The sequence below is a fragment of the Cryptomeria japonica genome, chromosome 9 (assembly GCF_030272615.1).
Source record: "Cryptomeria japonica chromosome 9, Sugi_1.0, whole genome shotgun sequence".
NCBI lineage: Eukaryota > Viridiplantae > Streptophyta > Pinopsida > Cupressales > Cupressaceae > Cryptomeria > Cryptomeria japonica.
The window spans coordinates 632,068,530-632,086,149 of record NC_081413.1 but is presented as its reverse complement, the minus strand read 5'-3'; the positions used below and the strand labels follow the sequence as shown (position 1 = coordinate 632,086,149).

Below are 17,620 nucleotides of genomic sequence, written 5' to 3'. Positions count from 1 at the left end.
CACAAGAACTAAGAGAGTCTACCAAAAGACCCTTCACAAAATCTCCGAACCACCCACCAAAATCCACAAACCGCAGCCAAAAAACTATGAAAAAACCCAGTACCCACGCACCCTGCGCAACTGAAAACCCCACCCCACGCCAAAACAGGAGAAGAACCCCTTGGTCCTAGACTGCGCAGCAAACAATCTTCGCTACAGCGCCATCTCAATAAAAGAATCTTATCTACCCTGGGAAAAAAAGAAAAAATCATTGAAAAATAGCTTAGCACTGTCAAACTAAATAAATTATACACAGCAAAGAGGAAAATCTCACATACGGACAAAATTCAGACCTAATCAGATGGAATGAGTTACATGAAAGTAACGTGTCGTCAAATATCTACCAACACTGTATGGAAGAAATAACAATTAAAAATTATATTATTTTAATCAATTATAAAAGCATATATTTGTGCACACGGCAGTGTACTTGTGAGAAAGTGCGTTATGAATGGTGCTCCTTTATTTGCAAAGCCTAAGGTACAGATTCAATCCACAGAGCTCGGAGTGCATGCATAACGTCTGTATAATATGTGTTGTTTTTTCATAACGCGCTGTCCTTAAAATATCCACAAAGTTTAAGCACGAAAAGATTGATTTATATAAACGTGCTATATAAGAACAGTTAAGTAGAAAATAGTTGTTGGGTTAGGTAGTGTGCATTAAAAACAAATGTAGAAGCTGAAAACTGTGCCAGCAATTGGTACAGTTTACAAGACTTTAAAATACAGATGTATTGTCAAACTAATTCTCTTTTTGAAATTGTATACACATCGTTACAGTTTACAAGACTTTTAAACATATGCTTGTATGTCTTTTCCTCTAACCTCCATTCTGTACATGTATTTGGATTAAGAGATGGACTTTAACTAAGAGATAGACTGTTCATATAGCTGGATTTTGGACTGAGAGTAGGAGTGGAATTCTCTGACAAAACAAGCCAATTTGGGGGCACCCTGAGTTCATTTCTAAGCAAATTACAGGTCTTATTAACAAGAGAATAATCCCTTTTCGCATTAGAACGAAATGGAACAGCCGAGCTCCGAAAACCATCCACCAGATGCAAATGGGCCTCCAAATTATGGCAGCAACTCATATCAACATTGTGTTTAAGATAAGGAGAATTCAAGTGATTAATCCTCAACTCGTTACCCACATGACTGTATATCTCCCCTTTCACTCCATTAAAAAGCTTTCTGTGCATCCATTCATTCAAAACGATGCCAGGAAGTTTAGGTATCACATCATGGGTATTCACTATTCTCAAAGTTTTCCCACCTATCTCCTCCATTCTCTCTTTAAAATCAAGGTTTCCAACTTTGGGCCCTCCAAAAGAAAATACTGTCACAGGTATATTATGTTTAGCACCTAAATTATTGGATGCTAATAATGTTTCTCCAATTTGGTAAGCACTCAAGAGTCCCAAGGAGGCTCCTAGGCTGTGACCTGTAATAGTAATACTCAATTCCTCACCCTTGTATAACTCCACCAATCTTTGGACCTCTTTCATAACCTGCTCAGATGCGCTGCTGTTTATTTTTCTTGTACTTGTACCATCATTATCATCAGCCTTGGAAGAGTTGGTATACAGGCTTAGAAATCCATTTTCAACCTTTGGATGAAGACCTCCACAAGTTGAACCAGAAGAACTATCTAGAGCAGCTTGTAATGGCCTGAGATTTAACGTTTTCAGATCTGTCTTAAGATTTTCAGCCCATTCAGAAGGAATCATGGTGCCTCTCCATGCAATGACTATATCTCTTCGGCCCAATCTTTTGATTTCTTTCACATCATCACTCACAGCAACAAATCCCATCCAGTTCGATGATTGCCTGCTGGGTTTCAATGATTGTGGTAGTATTTCTTCGAGCCAATCTGGCATTTGGACGGTAGGGGTTGCATAAAGATATTTGGTGACCTTGTAGCCAGTTTTCTTAAGCCCCACTGTATCAAAAAATGAATGGAGATCATTAGTGACACAGTTAGCATAGGAGGTGGAATTCGGATTACAGACAAAAGCATCATATGTCGCCTGAGCAAACTCTCCATATTTAACAATTTCTCTTCTTAGGTTGTCATCAAGAGGATCAAGCATGCCTTTCCAATCGTTAGCACCATGGTATTCTCTCCATTTGGCTGCAATGCTCTGCTTTGGAGAAGGGTCAGATCTACACAGCCTCCTCATCCAATCAACCTCATGATTCTCTGAATTGTAATCCCACTTAGTGGTAGGACTAGGTATATGTGAGCTTGTGTTTCTCCTTGGAGAGTCAATGAGGGCTGTAGATAAGCCATTGTGAAAGGCTGTTTGAACTTGTTGGAAGATCCTCTGTATTGGGCTTTTGATTACTGGTGAGCTGACTAAAGAGCAGGTTACTGGAATGGCATGCTTGTTGAATCTTGATGTTGGTGACCTGGAATTCTTTGGGGCTGCTGCTAAATGGGTGGTGTGTGTAGGATTGGGTCTGCAAATCTGGAGAGGGGAAAGGGTGGAGAGTTTTAAAGATGTTGGGAATTTCATGGATAGGGTTTGCAGCAATCTTTCGCGAAAGGATTAGTAATGGAATTCAGAAACCCAGAAGATACAACTGTGATTTAGCAGCGATGGAAGGAGAGGAATGCGTGGAACAAACTTATGGAGCGCGCATAAAGGCTACAATGGACGCGTGGGGCCACAAATCAAATCTGGCAATCGTGTTTACTCGTCTCCGGGATTTTCTTTCTTGGTTCCGTTTTAACTGTTCACTCGGCGGGTGCGTATCACAAGTTCTGAGATAATAATTAAAAATTGGAAACAAAACTGAATAGACAGAGAATGCCTACTTTTAAGGGAACAAAGATAATAAAATATAAATATATTCTATTCATAGTTAATGACTGCAATAAACTTCTGAAAAATGTGATTTAATACTTTTTAGGAATTAAATATAAAAATGTAAATAGAAATAATGATGTTTAATAATTAATTTTATAATTAAACAAACAATAAATTAAATATATATTTAATTTAATGTATCTTAATTAAAAATAATTTCAAGATTTTCGGTTTGGAAACAAACCTTTTTATTTATTTTGTATAGGTGCTATAGAAGTAATCAATACTTATTTTAACATCTAGGAAAGTGAAATATGGAATATTTATTTTAATGAATAGGTGTGTCAATATTTATTAATTAAATATAATTACATACATTCATTAAATAGAAGAAATAGTAAGCCTCTTAAGCGACGAGAGAAACACCAAATGGTGGCAAAGGGGGATCCCTGTCATCTGGTTTATCCCATACATTAGTTGGGTCTAGGGTGATGTCAAGCATGGACCACCCCTTGTCAGGAGCTTCTTCACTCTCCTCCTTATCCTTATCTTCATAAATAATCAAGACTATGAATGGCGTATCACTCCAAGGGAAATAAATCCAATCCCTAAAATGGTGAAAAAAAGCACATATGTGATCTTATTAGTCTTGTTGCACTTCTTGGGGACATCACTGGATAAACAATATCATGGCACATGAGTTCATAATGGGGAATTTAGTGTTGGGTTTAAAATTTAATAGATCTATCACTAAGTAGCATGGACAACGAGGCTATTTATTATAGCTAAGTGTATAGATGGAGTTGTAGATTAGCTCTAATAGATAGAAAGTTAGGTTAAAGTATATATTTAAATTTATATTTATTTAATTTCAACTTTTCCTAGATCACAATGAGAAATTAGCTATTCTATTTACATAGGCATTGTTAAGAATCAATGTTCATGTGGGTCTTTTATGAAATAAAGTTATGTGGGTTAATATTAAGTCGTTGAAAAATAAGTTAACATTATAGGAATTTGTAATTGTCTATGAGAATAATAATGTGAGTTGTTAATGCAATTCATGCAGATATCTAATAGTGCTTATAAGTGCCAAGGTAGTAAATGGGGTTCACAAGTCTAGGTATGCAAGCTAGGAATTAAACCCATTTCACAACAATCACAATTAGGTAAATGAGATCCGATATGTTTAGCCTCAAAACTTATTAGGAAAGGGGTTGAACACAGATTGCAATTCATTTATTTGTTTTCATTTGAAAGTGATTTGAAATGATATGATTTGAATGCAAGAACTAGGGTTGATTATGTAAAATTGACAATGGTCATTGTGCATAGACAATTTCATAACAGATATGCAAGCATCAAGTATAGATATGGAAATGGTTAGCAAAGAGAAATGTGTAGCTAAAATTTGGAGTCAAAAATCTGGGTTAGTGATGCTAGGCGACCTTGACCCAAAGGTGTTGAATGTAGATATCAAAAACTATTTTAGAATTAGGATGTTGTTGTGAGTATCTCCCTAAAATTTCATCAAAAAAGCATCGATCACTAATGCTAAGAAATCTTAACCTAGTCTTTTCGCTTCTACAAAACCTAGTCCTATGTGTCTCAGTTTGTGTCTCCTACACATGCAAGAGGGGAAAATATTGTTGGGCTGATAGGGGTTTTCCTAGATCAAACCCTATGTTTGGAACTAACCCTATGATTAATTGAAATGACAAGGAAAACATGACTTGATAGGGTAGAAGCTAGATCAAAAATTGAAATGATATACCCTTATGAATCTTCCTTGTCTTAAATTATTCCTAGAAAGGTCGATGTTGTTATGTATGAATTCATGGATGTCTTCATAAAAAAAGGATCATGGATGCCATCTTTAATGCTTGAAATCAAAATACTTGACCTCTCCTTCACTGTTCTAATGATGCTTGGCTACATGCTCACTTGAGTTTGAAAAATTATAATTGGAAATTTGTGGAGATGTTGTTTAGAGAGATGTTTAAAATGAGAGGGTGAGAATTTCTATTATACCTATCCTTATAAAACAAATTGAAAATTACAAAGAATACCCACACGAAAAATAGGTTCTTCCCCATAATTTCTTGACCATTAGAGGTTTCAAAAATGGGCCCTTTGTACACAACAAGGGTGCTAGGCATCCCTGACCATGAGATAAAGGGCACCCAAGTCAAGGGTGGTAGGTTCCATTTACCACTCCATTTGAGATAAATTAAGGTCTAGGAAGCAAGGTAGAAGATGAAGATTGTCTATTTGGAACCAGTGTGAGCATAAATAGCCAAAATCAGGTCAAAGAAGGAAAAAACATCAAAGTGAGGCCCAAGTGAGTATGAAATTGTATATGAATACAATTTATGACACTACATTTAGCCCCCACTTTAGGATGAATATGAACCTACCCTCATACTCTTAGTAAAGTGCATAAAAGAATTGAAAGACTTCCATCAAGATACTAAAGGGTTAAGAAACACCTAGCCCCCGTAGACTCAGGATCATATCAATCTAATATCAAGATAAAAGGAGCAACACATAAAGGGAAGAGAAAATAAAGGACATGACTTCCTATCCTAGTAAATCTATTTCTATTATGAGTCATGTTGGCACAAGAAAACATTACAAAGAAAAGCCTCAGTGTGCTAAATAATTCAAAAAAAATTGACGGCAAAATTGGTGCTGCAACACTCACCAAATATGTCATAGTGTATGATCAAAGTGTACAAACCAAACCTCATGGTATGTACACAAAGTTTAACAAAGAGCAGAGTGTATGCCCCCACAGTAAGGAAATTGTGTAGCCTTATCGAGATCAATTGTTTTAAGGTAGCATACATGCATCAAAAAAACAAGCACGTCACATGAGTAAAATTCCCTCAATAATAGGTGAATCAAAGGCAATGATTTATAAGACAAAAAGAAGAGCACAAGAGAGATCCAATAACTAGATTTAGTATGTGTTCACTTTATTTTTCCCTCGATTTAGGTTTTCGGCAGGCCCGGTCATTATTGCCTTTTAGCCAGCAGGGCAGAGCACGTAGGACACTTGGTGGCATGACGTTGCTCCATCGATTCATCTTTGGTGTCCACTTTTTGAAGCAGCGCGGGTGTTACAAATGGCAATGCATGCTGACTGCTTTTGGCGGGCCCACTCGTTAACGCAGTATGCGAACGGTTTCTTGCGTTTGTGTCTCTCTCTGCAGCCCATTTGCGGTTAGCAGAATCTTTTCAGTTCATGGTAACCTACAGACCGTTGCGGGCGAAAAGTAGAATTTCAGGGTTTGTTTTGCTAGGTGTGGCCTCCATAGCGACACAACATGTTTTTTGTTAGGAAGGGGTTGTGCCATTTTGGCATTTTGGGGAGCTGTTTTCAGAAGCGGGGACCTTTTTAAATGTTGTATTTTCCCTTGTGTAAGGGGGTTCAGAACTTGAAAAGAAAGAAGAATAGTCCAATTTGTGAAGTAGGAGTTTCTTTTGTTTCCAGCCTTTAAAAAACTATTTTGGTCCTACTAGAAAAAGATTATTCAAATTGTGCCTACGGCCTTTATCATGCCTCTTTTAGTATGCTATTAATGGTATTTTTTCTGTGCTATTGTGTTGAAAATTCTGATAACTTTGGGAATATCTCTATCCAAGACTTCACTGATTAAACTATGTTTCTACACTTGTTATCTGATGAATGCGTGATGAATATTTCCATATGTTTTTCAAGTAAATCTGGTTGTGGCTTTTGATTATGTTCTTGATCCAAGCTTGTAGATTGTTGAATGGACTTATAGAAGTTATATGCTTCTTAATTTATGTTGGTTCATTGTCTCTTAATGATCTGGCATATCGCCCAAGTATTTTAGTGTTACTTTTAAAGAGTATTTATTTCCTTCCCCTTTCCTCAAAACCCAAAGAAGAGCCGACTTCTCAATCCTGAAGGTCATTCAGTGTTTCCTGTGCAAATTGGTTCCCGAGCACTGAATTTCCCATAAGGCTGTTTGTTCCCAAAGCAAAATTTAGAGTCAACAGTTCTTTTTCTAGCACGCCTAGTGGGACCATTATTTTAAACCATATCCCAGCTAGTTTATGAGTCATAGGCCTGTCACCAGGAGTCAAATCGCCCTACATCCTCATCTTCTTTTTCCTCCATTGGTGACCGTCCATTCTGCCACAGTTTCGCCTCCACAGGGTCTCCCCACTATCATACACGTTGTAATGGCACAAGTCCCTCCCCAGAATTTTGTGACATGGGACAATGGTAGCCCCCTCATTCCCCCAGTTCCACCTATAGTTTGGGGAGCCAATCCGGCAACCACGCTAAAGGCCGTTCTCAAATTCACGGGAGAGTGTCATAAAACCCCTGGAGAACATCTGCAAGATGTGGCTATTGTCTGTACTGTACATGGTATCACTGAGCATAATGTAGCTTTGATGTTGCTCGTAGCGTCTTTCAAAGGGAAAGCTTTGGACTGGTTTAGATCTCTAGGCCCTAGTACTATAGGGGACTGGGATCAGTTGGGGGATCGTTTCTTTCAAAGATTCTTAGACAAAGCCGATAGATCGTCCCTAATGCACCAGCTCATTACAATCAAAAGGGCCCCCATAGAGGCATTAACTGATTTCAACATAAGATTCCAGCAAACCTGGCAAAGGATACCATTGTCTGCCCGCCCCTCGGTAGATATGGCTTGCGTATTCTATCTAAAAGCTTTCTTTTCTAACATATCAGTAATGATTCAATCCTTAGGGGGTAATACTCTTCCGCAAGCATTTGACTTAGCGGTTCAGGCTAAAAATAACCTTATCGATGCTGGAAAACTTGCACCTCGCCCTACAATGCCAGTGTTCCCTGAAATATCTACCCAAGTCATGGAGGAAACCACCCGGAGCACCTCGGCTCCACAGTCTATGTACTCGTTCCCTACTCCTCAAGCTACTCCCCAAACCGCTTCTCTAGCTACTGAGGTCAACGATATGAAAAATCTCTTAAGATCCTTCTCTAATGAAATTGTCAGCCTAAAAAGGGCCCAGGTCTCTCCTACCAAACCTCCTTTTCAGCAAAGCTTCCAAGGAAACCGACCTCCCTATCAACATCCTAATTATCGGGCTAAGAAATCTCTCTCGCCGAATGGCCAAATAGTCCCCGTCGCTAATCCATTATAAGCCGTCCACCCAAATGTTGGAAGAGAATTGACTGTAGGTCAAAATAATTTGGCAGACGACACCAATTCTTGGTGTTTTCCATGCAACAATGCTCATGCTCTGAGGAATTGCCCAAGGGGAAATTTGCAACAAAAGGTCGCGAAACAAAGGAACTCAGGTATAATACCAGATGAATCTGCATATACATCTCCGAGCATGGATAATGCAGCTTTCGTGGCTCAGATGCAAGGAATGTCATTACAACAAGAAGCAGAAATCGCCCCTGATCATGCACTTTTTTCATGGATGGAGGATGACAACACAGTACTAACTAATGATGTAGGAGCTCCGAAAGATGGAACCCATATGGTGCATTCGGATTACAACCTTTGCTTATAAAGGGGTTTGATCGAGGAGGACGCCAACAATATGAGATTAGTGCTCGTAAATAGGCCCCTGGAACCACCAATTAGAGGTACCGCATATCCCAGGAAGGAGTTCATCCCTTACAAACCTAAAGAGCATAAGGTTTTCACACCCCTGCCACTGGATATAGTAGAGCAGTTGAAGAAAGCTCCAACTCATGTCTCTTTATGGGACCTCTTGAGTATCCTAGAACAGAAAAGCAGGCTAAGAGAGGCATTGTCCCATGATCAAAAGGATGCAGGTGCGGTAGCTCCGCCGCTCCTGCAGACGAATGGAATGGATTGCCACCTAGCAGTTAGCAAGGTGCATCTCCCTACTACTTTGACAAACGAGAGCTCACCCTCCATTGCACAAGGAGAAGGTAAACCTAAGATGAATCCTTTTTACCTTACCCTTATAGTTGGAGATAAACTTTTGCATAACTCTATGATAGATTTTGGTGCTAGTACCACGGTCATGCCTAGGCAAATTGTCAAAGTATTAAATATTAAGTATGACCCTTTAAGTAAGGGAGTAATGCAGCTCAATGGGAATAGAGTTCAGACGATAGGCCTCATCAAAAGCCTCCCCTTGACTTTATTTGCATCTCCAAGTGTAACAGTATCTCAAGAAGTAGTGGTCATCGATATCCCTCCCGTCTTTGGGCTCTGTCTGTCTCAAGATTTCACTACTAAAATAGGAGGATATATGTCCCTAGATTGGTCCCACCTTATCCTTCGTAACCGACATGGCACTTAGATGAAGATCCTTTCAGAGCCCCTTCACGCTGAGCATATAGCTGACCAAGCCTTGATCAATTTCGAGCCTACCCACACCTCTATAACCAATGATGAGCGAAAGGTGGTAGAGCTTTTAGAAGATGAAGAAGTAACCAGATAATTCCCACTCGAACAAGAAGCTTTTCTAAATGAGTTCATAGACTCCGACCCCTTCTCTAATTACCATGCCATTGGCCTAGGTACTTATTGCATTTTTGAAGAGGATCAGCTGATCCCAAAACTCACCAAAGATCCATTCTCCAAAGATCAGCTATCTTCGACACTATGGAATTTACACTTCGACGGCACCAAATGCAAAATGGGCTCTCGAGCTAGAGTTTGTCTCACCGCTCCTGTGGGCAATAAAATCCAAAAGTCTTTCCAATTGTAGTTCGCATGTTAGAATAATGAAGCAGAGTACGAAGGGATAATTCAAGGTTTGAACATGGCAAAAAAAATGGGCATTAAAAAGCTGAAGGTCCTCGGTGATTCCAAACTAGTAGTGCACCAAGTTCGAGGGATATCCAGTGCCAAGCACGTTCGCATGAGATCCTACCATTCCAGAGTTTGGGATTTAATAGAAAGTTTTGATGCTTTCAATATCATAAGCTTTCCTTGGACACTAAATATTGTAGCAGATCACATGGCGACCATAGGAGCTCATTTTGATCCAGCTGTAGACCTCTTAGCCGGCCACCCAACAGTCAGTATCATGGTCTGTCCGGCTATTCCTGATAATGATACATATTGGCAGGTGTTTGAAAGTGATGAGCAGATTGCTCTGTTTATTCAAAGCTCGAGAGAGTTTGCTGATCAGCTGCAACCTAAGATCAAAGAAGCTTACGGAAACCAGATTATTCAATTAAAATCCAACAAGCTCCCTAATGGTTTGATCACCTTAGAGAACTTGTTTGATCATGAGGATGTTAAGAAGGATAAGCGAAAGCTCACAACAAACAAAGGAGATTATGCTTAAATGTTAGTCAGTAGCGGAAGAGTCCTCAAAGTGGGCAAAGGTGTTTCCTCCGAAGACAGGGAGAGGTTGGCCCGATACTGTGATAAATATGAAGGTGTCATGGCTTTGTCTTATGACGATTTAAAAGGTTACGATCCTAACATCATCCAGCACACCATTGAACTCACAAATGAAGCTAAGCCAGTCTGACAGAAGCAGAGGCTGGTCAACCCCAAGATCGAATCCCTCATGGCTCAAGAGTTGAAGAAACTGATCGAATCAAGGATTATTTACCCCATAAAGCATAGTACATGGGTGTCAAATTTGGTCCCTGTTAGAAAAAAGAATGGAGATATTCAACTCTATGTGGACTTCTAGGACCTGAATCAAGCATCACTCAAGGATCATTATCTCTTGCCATCGATGGAGCAATTATTAATCACTGTAACTAGGTAAGAAATGTTCTCTATGCTTGATGGTTTCTCAGGATATAACCAAGTAAGTGTGAAAGCAGAGGATCAACACAAGATGACTTTCACTACCAAGTGGGGAACATTTGCATATCAAAAGATACCCTTCGGCTTGTCAAATGTTGGGGCCACTTTCCAAAGGGCCATGGATTTGTCTTTCAAAGAGCTAATTAATAAGATTATCTTGATATATTTAGATGACCTGACCATGTTTTCCAGACACCGGGAAGATCACTTTGATCATCTTGAGTTAGTCCTCAAAAAATGTCTTGAATTTGGAATCTCCTTGAACCCAAAAAAATGTACCTTTGGGGTTCGTCAAGGGAAGTTGCTGGGGCATATAGTTTCTAAAGAAGGTGTCTCTATTGATCCAAACCGGGTCAAGGCTATTAAAGAGCTCCCCCTTCCGGTCAATAAAAAGGGAGTGCAATCATTCTTGGGAAAGGTCAATTTTGTCAGTCGCTTCATCTCCGACTTTGTTGGAATAATAAGACCCATCACCCTCATTCTTAAAAAAGATATACATTTCAAATCGACCACTGAAGCCAAAAATGCCTTCGACCAAATAAAACATGCCATCTGTTCAGCTCCAGTGTTATCTAATCTAGACATGTCCAAGGATTTCATAATGTATGTCTATTCTGGTCAGCATAGTATCGTCATAGTGTTAACTCAAAAGGACACACAAAAGGGAGGAGAGCACCCCATAGCTTTCCATTCAAAAACTCTCAAAAATTATGAACTCCGCTACAACTTTGTGGAAAAGAAAGCCTTAGCTGCCGTAAAAGGACTGAAGAAATTTAGACATTTCATTGCCTGCAATAAGACCACGGTGTATGTAGCTCATCCCACAGTGAGGGAGTACATCATGGAGGGTGACATCATGGAAAAAAGGGCGAATTGGATCACTAAGATCCTAGAATATGATGTTGATATCAAGCCTACAAAGCTAGTCCACGGGAGGGGCTTGTGTGAGTATATAGTGCAGGACAGTGAACCCCGTGGTTTTGAACCCATCGCAGAAGAAACGGTTATGTTTATGCTCGACACCCCAGCGACAGTTGGATTGACAAAAGGAAACATTTCATGAAGACAGGGATCTTTCCCGAAAATATTCCCCTGGCTAAGAGAATATTCTACCGACTCCAAAATAATGGTTTTTGCCTAATAAATAGAATTCTTTTCAAAAGGAATTTCAACGGAGTTCTGCTCTGATGTGTGGACCGGAGCTAGGCTGATAAAATCCTCCAAGAATTTCACTATGGCCCCTCAGGAGGCCATTTCTCTGCACCCATGACCGCTATCAAAATTACCCAAGTCAGATACTTTTGGCCGTCCATGTTCAAAGATGTAAATGTCCTAGTAAGAGGATGTAAAGAGTGCCAATATTATATGGGGAGAGGAAAGAAAACAGCCATACCACTTAGGCCTGTGTCAGTGGAAGAGCCCTTTGCTGAATGGGGCCTCGATTTTGTCAGGATGATCAATCCTCCAAGTTCAACCAGACATAAATGGATCTTGACCCCCACCAACTATTTCACCAGATGGTCTGAAGCCGTCCCTCTGTGGAATTCATCTAAAAATGATGTGTTGGCTTTCCTAAAAGATCTGACTTATCGGTACGGCCCCCCAAAAACCATTGTATCAAATAACGCACATGCCTTCACAGGCTCACAAATCATACAGTTTTCTCTTAGCAAAAGTATTTACCTGAAGACCTCCTCTAACTACTACCCTCAAGCGAATGGTCTTGTCGAATCTACTAATAAGAACCTAATCCGACTTATCAAGAGGATAGGCGCAGAATATAAGAGAAGTGGCACCATCACCTAAGGAGCGCATTATGGGTAGACCGCATAACACCCAAACAGATTCTAAAAACCTCCCCGTACAAGTTGGTATATGGGAAAGATGCACTTTTCCCCTTGTCACTAGAAATTCTGGCGTTGCAGTTGCTAAAATCCATGGATATTGCCGAAAATGGTCCAATGTCAGTAAGGTTAGCGAAGATTATGGAGCTAGAGGAGGCAAGGGAGGCTGCTTTCATAGCTCTCCAAGATAGACAAGAAGTCGTAAAAAGGTGGTTTGATAGTAAAAAAAGTTTTGATATGATGTTCGCCCTCAGAGACCTTGTTCTGAAGTACAACGAGAGGATGGCAAAACCAGGTCAGCACGCCAAATTCAACTGCCTATGGGAGGGTCCTTTCCGCATCATAGGATGCAAGGGTTTCAATGCTTTCAAGTTAGAAGATATGAATGGATACCTCCTCTCCATCCTGGTTAACGGTTTTCATCTCAAGACTTTTTAGTAAGGGTCCCCTTCTCTTTTCAAGTAAATAGTGTATATTATGTGCATATGTGTGATGTGTATTTATTTTAATTATTTCTAGCCCAACAAGCATCAAGAGAGAAAGTTTAGATAAAAAGAAAAGTAAAATCATTATATTAAGACTTTCTCATATTTTTGTTACAAAATGTGTGGGCCCTCGACCTCTCTTTTGTTTACATCTTGCGGTTTAGGCACAGGTCATGTTTTGCCACTCTTTTTAGAGACTATCTTTGGTGTCTTCCTCCTCAGTGTCGGAGTCCCCTTCTTCCCTCAGCAATTTTGAGTCAGAGGAACTCTCACTCTCCCCGTGCATGAATATAACCACTAGGTCAGGCTACTAATCTGGCATCAAGATTCTTGGGAAAATGTAGTCCCTGAACCCAGTATACTAGTCTGTGCCTTCCGAGTGGGGACTATCATATGGACTCGTAGGAGAAATTCTGCAGCGAGCTCAGTGTGGAACCTATGGGAAGACAATGTCATGGTTTTCAAACCATTGATAAGTGGATGCCACTCCACTTCTTCGTTCTGCAAGATGAACCGCTCCAGGTTGAACGCCGCAGGGAGTCCCAGGAAAGGTACATGGTATGCGACTACATCTTCAAGGCCACCTAGGTAGTCTGCAGGAAAAAGCGCTTGAGTCAGCTGCGTCGTTAGTAACCCGGATTGGCCGCAATCTAGTAGAGAAGCCACAAAGTGCGAGAAAATATCCGTATTTACCCGGTATCTGTCTGGATTACCAATGAAATCCTCCCCAAGTATCCATTTGAATGCGGCAATTATTAATGGGTTCTTCCTTCGCGTCATCCCTTGTAGCCGTTGGTCTGATATGTTCCCTAGGAAAGTGACTTGTGCCCTTCTACTGATGAGCCGAATTGGAGTATCCATTTCTTCAGAAGCTCCGCCATTAGAGCTTGCGTTGTGGTTAAAGAATGTCTGAAAAGACATATTTATAGCAAAAATCTTGGTAGGTAAGCGACTGGCAACTAGAGCTTACCCATTCCCCAATTCCAATGTCTCTGTCATGCCTCTATTAATTCGCGTCATGCGAATGAGATTATTTTTAAGATACTGGCGTCTCGTCAGTCACCTCGAAGAGAGGAATGGATGGAAACAAAGAGCCATACGTGCATTCAGGTACGTCACCTTTAAATGTGAAAGCTCCACCAACCTATTTCAGCTCACGCGGCCATTATTTTTGACTGATCCTCTCGATCAAAGAAATATTTTTGCCTAAGAAACATTTCTCGAGGAACATCAAAACAACCAAGTAGTTTTTTAAGAAAGTGGGAATGACGGCTCCCCTCATTCATGGAGTTTGATTGCAGTAGGATTTTAAGTTGGCACGCATATTAGCTGGTCCTTAGCTTTCGTGAAAAACAAGGCATGTCATGCATTTAAAGTTCAAAGGTTCTCTTGGTCATCAATTTGTTTGTTTTATTGTTGAAAAGTGGGGCCAGAGGAAGACGTACAGGTTTCCATCTCTCATTTTTGGCTTTCTAGCAAAAGGGTAAGGAGGATTTTCTACCTATATGGATCTTGTGGCTTCGTCTGTGAGGGCTGCTCCTAGAGGTTTTTGGGTTAATATTTTTGAAGAACTATCTTACTCCTCACATGCTATTCCCCCAGAGAAGGAGTATCCAAAGATGAAGGCCAAAAATAAAATAACAACTTGGAACTCGTCGGTTGTTTTGGATTCTTTAGAAAATATCTATGAGCCCGAGGTCCGAAGGTAGCCCAAAAGCCTTAGAGAGGCTGCTTGTTTGAGGATGCTGCATCACAGAAATGACCCTCATTCCGTAGCGGTGCATTTTTGGAAGAGTGGTGCTTTTCAATCTTTGGTCCCCGCAGTTCCTTACTACCCTAGGCTCGTGGCCGCTTGTGCAGAGTCTTTTGATCCCACCTCGTGTTCTGTCAGCTGCTCGCACCTAAAATTGATCATATCTCCAGAGGCCTTTAGGGAAATTCTATGCTCCCCAATCCTTGAAAACACTGAGGTTTTCTCAGAAAAATCCATGGAGGAATTTTGGAGCACCAGGAGAGATGCGTTAACTTTCTGTCAAAATGCCCTCAACCGGAGTTTGTCGGCGGGGCTTCTGAAGTTCCCTTTGTCCTACAGTGATCTAAAGCAAGATGACCTCAAAGATATCTCATCTACCCTGGCATGGCTATGTGGTCATGATAACGACCAGGATATCATAGCTTCCATGATGAGCTTTCTTTTTAAATGCAGGAAGCAAAGAGAGCCTTTCCACTTTGATTTCTCCATGACTATTGCTAAGACTATGGTTAAGCAGTTATCCGAGTTTCAATAGTTGCGATGCTTTAGATTCTCTTCAGTGTTGGTGCATCTGCTTCTACATCAAAATGAAGCTTTCTTCGCACAGTTCATGCGCTTGGCCACTTACGATGAGGCGGGAAGTGTAATGTTGGTGTCTTGTTGGACACCTCTATTGCTGGCCTCTTATGATTCCTACCAGTTTTCAGATTCATTCTTGGCTCCCGTGCAAAAAGATTTTGGAGTGATTCCCGACAAACCTCTAGCCCATTTCTTGCAGATTCAAATGAACTAGATGTAGAATGAATGCCCTCCTTGCGACTGGTTCGTGGGCCCTGATTTTTCTTTTATCTATGTGCATGGGTTTTTTGAGGAGCCTTTCCGGCTACCCACTTACGTGACTGACTGAACCCTAGCTCTAGAAATGATAAGACAGTTGGCAAGAGTCGAGCAAGCGATTGGTGCTAGGAAGCACAATACCTCCATTACTGAGGATAACAAGGCCATTGGTCCAATTACTCTAGTAAGAAGAAAAGTAGCTGAGGAAACCCTGACTTCAAAGATGGTGCAACTGAGTTTCATGGTAATTGATGACTCTTGGAGTTACGACCTTGACGACTGCTTAAGCAAAAGGAAAAACACTATGTGGCATGAGCCTCAGGACTCATGGATGGAATGTATGTATCCCCAGGTTGATGACCCAAGCAAATATGTGGGTCCTGATGATTTTCCTATTTTGGATCATCCCCCATGGTTAAAATTTTATTCCCTAGTACAAAGGTTCAACCCCGAGAAGCCTATTCCTTGGCCATTGTTGGAGGGCATGAAAACTCTATCCTGGCCCAAAAAGAAAAGGGAAATTTTTTGGGTCTATTGTCAGGAAGTAAATCAGCTTAGAGCTAGCCTTAGGAATGCCCCCTGGATGAGTGTTTTGAACAAGAATGGAGCAAGGTAAATAAATCTGACGATGAGGCAGGTGGCAATTCCTCACGCGGAGACTCGTCTCCCGAGATAGCTGCTCAACAAAAGTTCAGGATTATAAATATCAGAGGGTAGGAGCTGGAGCTAGAGATCCCTCTTTCTTTAGACAGTGCAACTCGCAGACCTCGTTCATAGTCTAGAAAGAGGCGGTCCGAGAAGCAATCCTCTGAGGGCCCTCCAAAGAAGAAGCCATATCTCAGTGGGTCAGAAGGGGTTGCACCCAATACATTGATGACAACATCTACAGATCTTCAGCCATCGTATCCTTCTGCTGATCAGGTATGCCCTTTTTTCCCTTCTTCCCATTCTCTGGATGTTCTCGCAATTACCCTGATGCCCATGATGCAAACCTCAGTCCCTACTGCTCTCACTTTGGCCTCGGTGGGTATGACGGTTAATTCCCAAGATGTGCTCATGCAGGCTTCCGTTCCATTCCCAGGCCCGGTTTCCATATCTACATCTTTTCAGTCGCCCACATCAGAAGCAGTCCCTGTGTCACATAGGCTAGGTTTTGAAGAGTCTTCCCCCTAGAGTATAGTCGCGGCATCTGCTAGTTCTTTCCCGTTAGTGGGCTTCCCTTTTGTCCTGTTATTTTCCCCATTGGCTATGACTCATCTGGTCCAATCTTCTTTCGCTGCCCCTTTTTCGTATTTCCCTTTCGCAGTCCCTCTTGGTCCAGCTTTTGCAGGTCAAGGCATCGATCATCCAGATAGGTTCCAGCAGTAGGTTGTTTATGATAGAATCATCAGTTTGAGTAAGATAAATAAGTAGAAGGAGAAGGAAGGTGCTTGTCGTGCTCACCCTCATTTGCAAACCCATTTCAGCGAGCAAAGGGATTGCCTTTACTTTGCAAATCTAGTTCCCAAGGTTGACAAGCTGGAATCTCAGACGAGGCCCGATGATTATGAACTACAGGCAATGGGCGTTAGTCTCCAAAGCGCCACGACATCTGACAAGGTCAGAATGATAGAAGAGACTTCCAAAACAGTATCCATGGACTTTATCAAGAAAAGTCATCGTTTAGAAAAGCTCCAAGCAGAGAATGCTAGCCTCCGTGATTCCCTTTCCCAGCAAAGGAAGGAAGATAAGGCTCGGGTATCAGAGATCAATCATTTGCAGAGCCTGCTAACTCAAGCTAATTCAGAGAAATGAAAGTTGTAGTTGGATCTTAATAGCGCAGGTTCTCAGCTAAAAGGTCAAGAAGTGACAAGAAGTGTGGCCTTGAAGGAATTGTAAGATAAAGATTCAAAGATTCAACGATTGAAAGCTACCTCCAGGGACGTTGCCTAGGTTCAGATGCAATTGTACGAAGAAATCCTTCTCAAAGAAAATTATGCCCATCAACCGAGTGAGGCCCAGGTATCATGGTCAAAGGAGAAGATGAATTTTGAGGTCGAACTAAAGGAGAGAGACTAGCCTTGAACAAT

General features: G+C 41.0%; 1 protein-coding gene across 1 annotated transcript; it reads right to left on the bottom strand.

Annotated features, from left to right (window-relative positions):
* Positions 1 to 904: 904 nt before the first annotated feature.
* On the bottom strand, positions 905 to 2,560 carry LOC131075715 (phospholipase A1-Igamma1, chloroplastic-like). The gene has a single exon (XM_058012587.2). It carries the CDS (start codon positions 2,558 to 2,560, stop codon positions 905 to 907), a length of 1,656 nt encoding a protein of 551 aa, XP_057868570.2.
* Positions 2,561 to 17,620: the final 15,060 nt, after the last annotated feature.

Coding starts and splice junctions, on each gene's coding strand:
- LOC131075715 (XM_058012587.2), bottom strand. CDS start 2,560: ATGAAATTCCCAACATCTTTAAAACTCTCCACCCTTTCCCCTCTCCAG.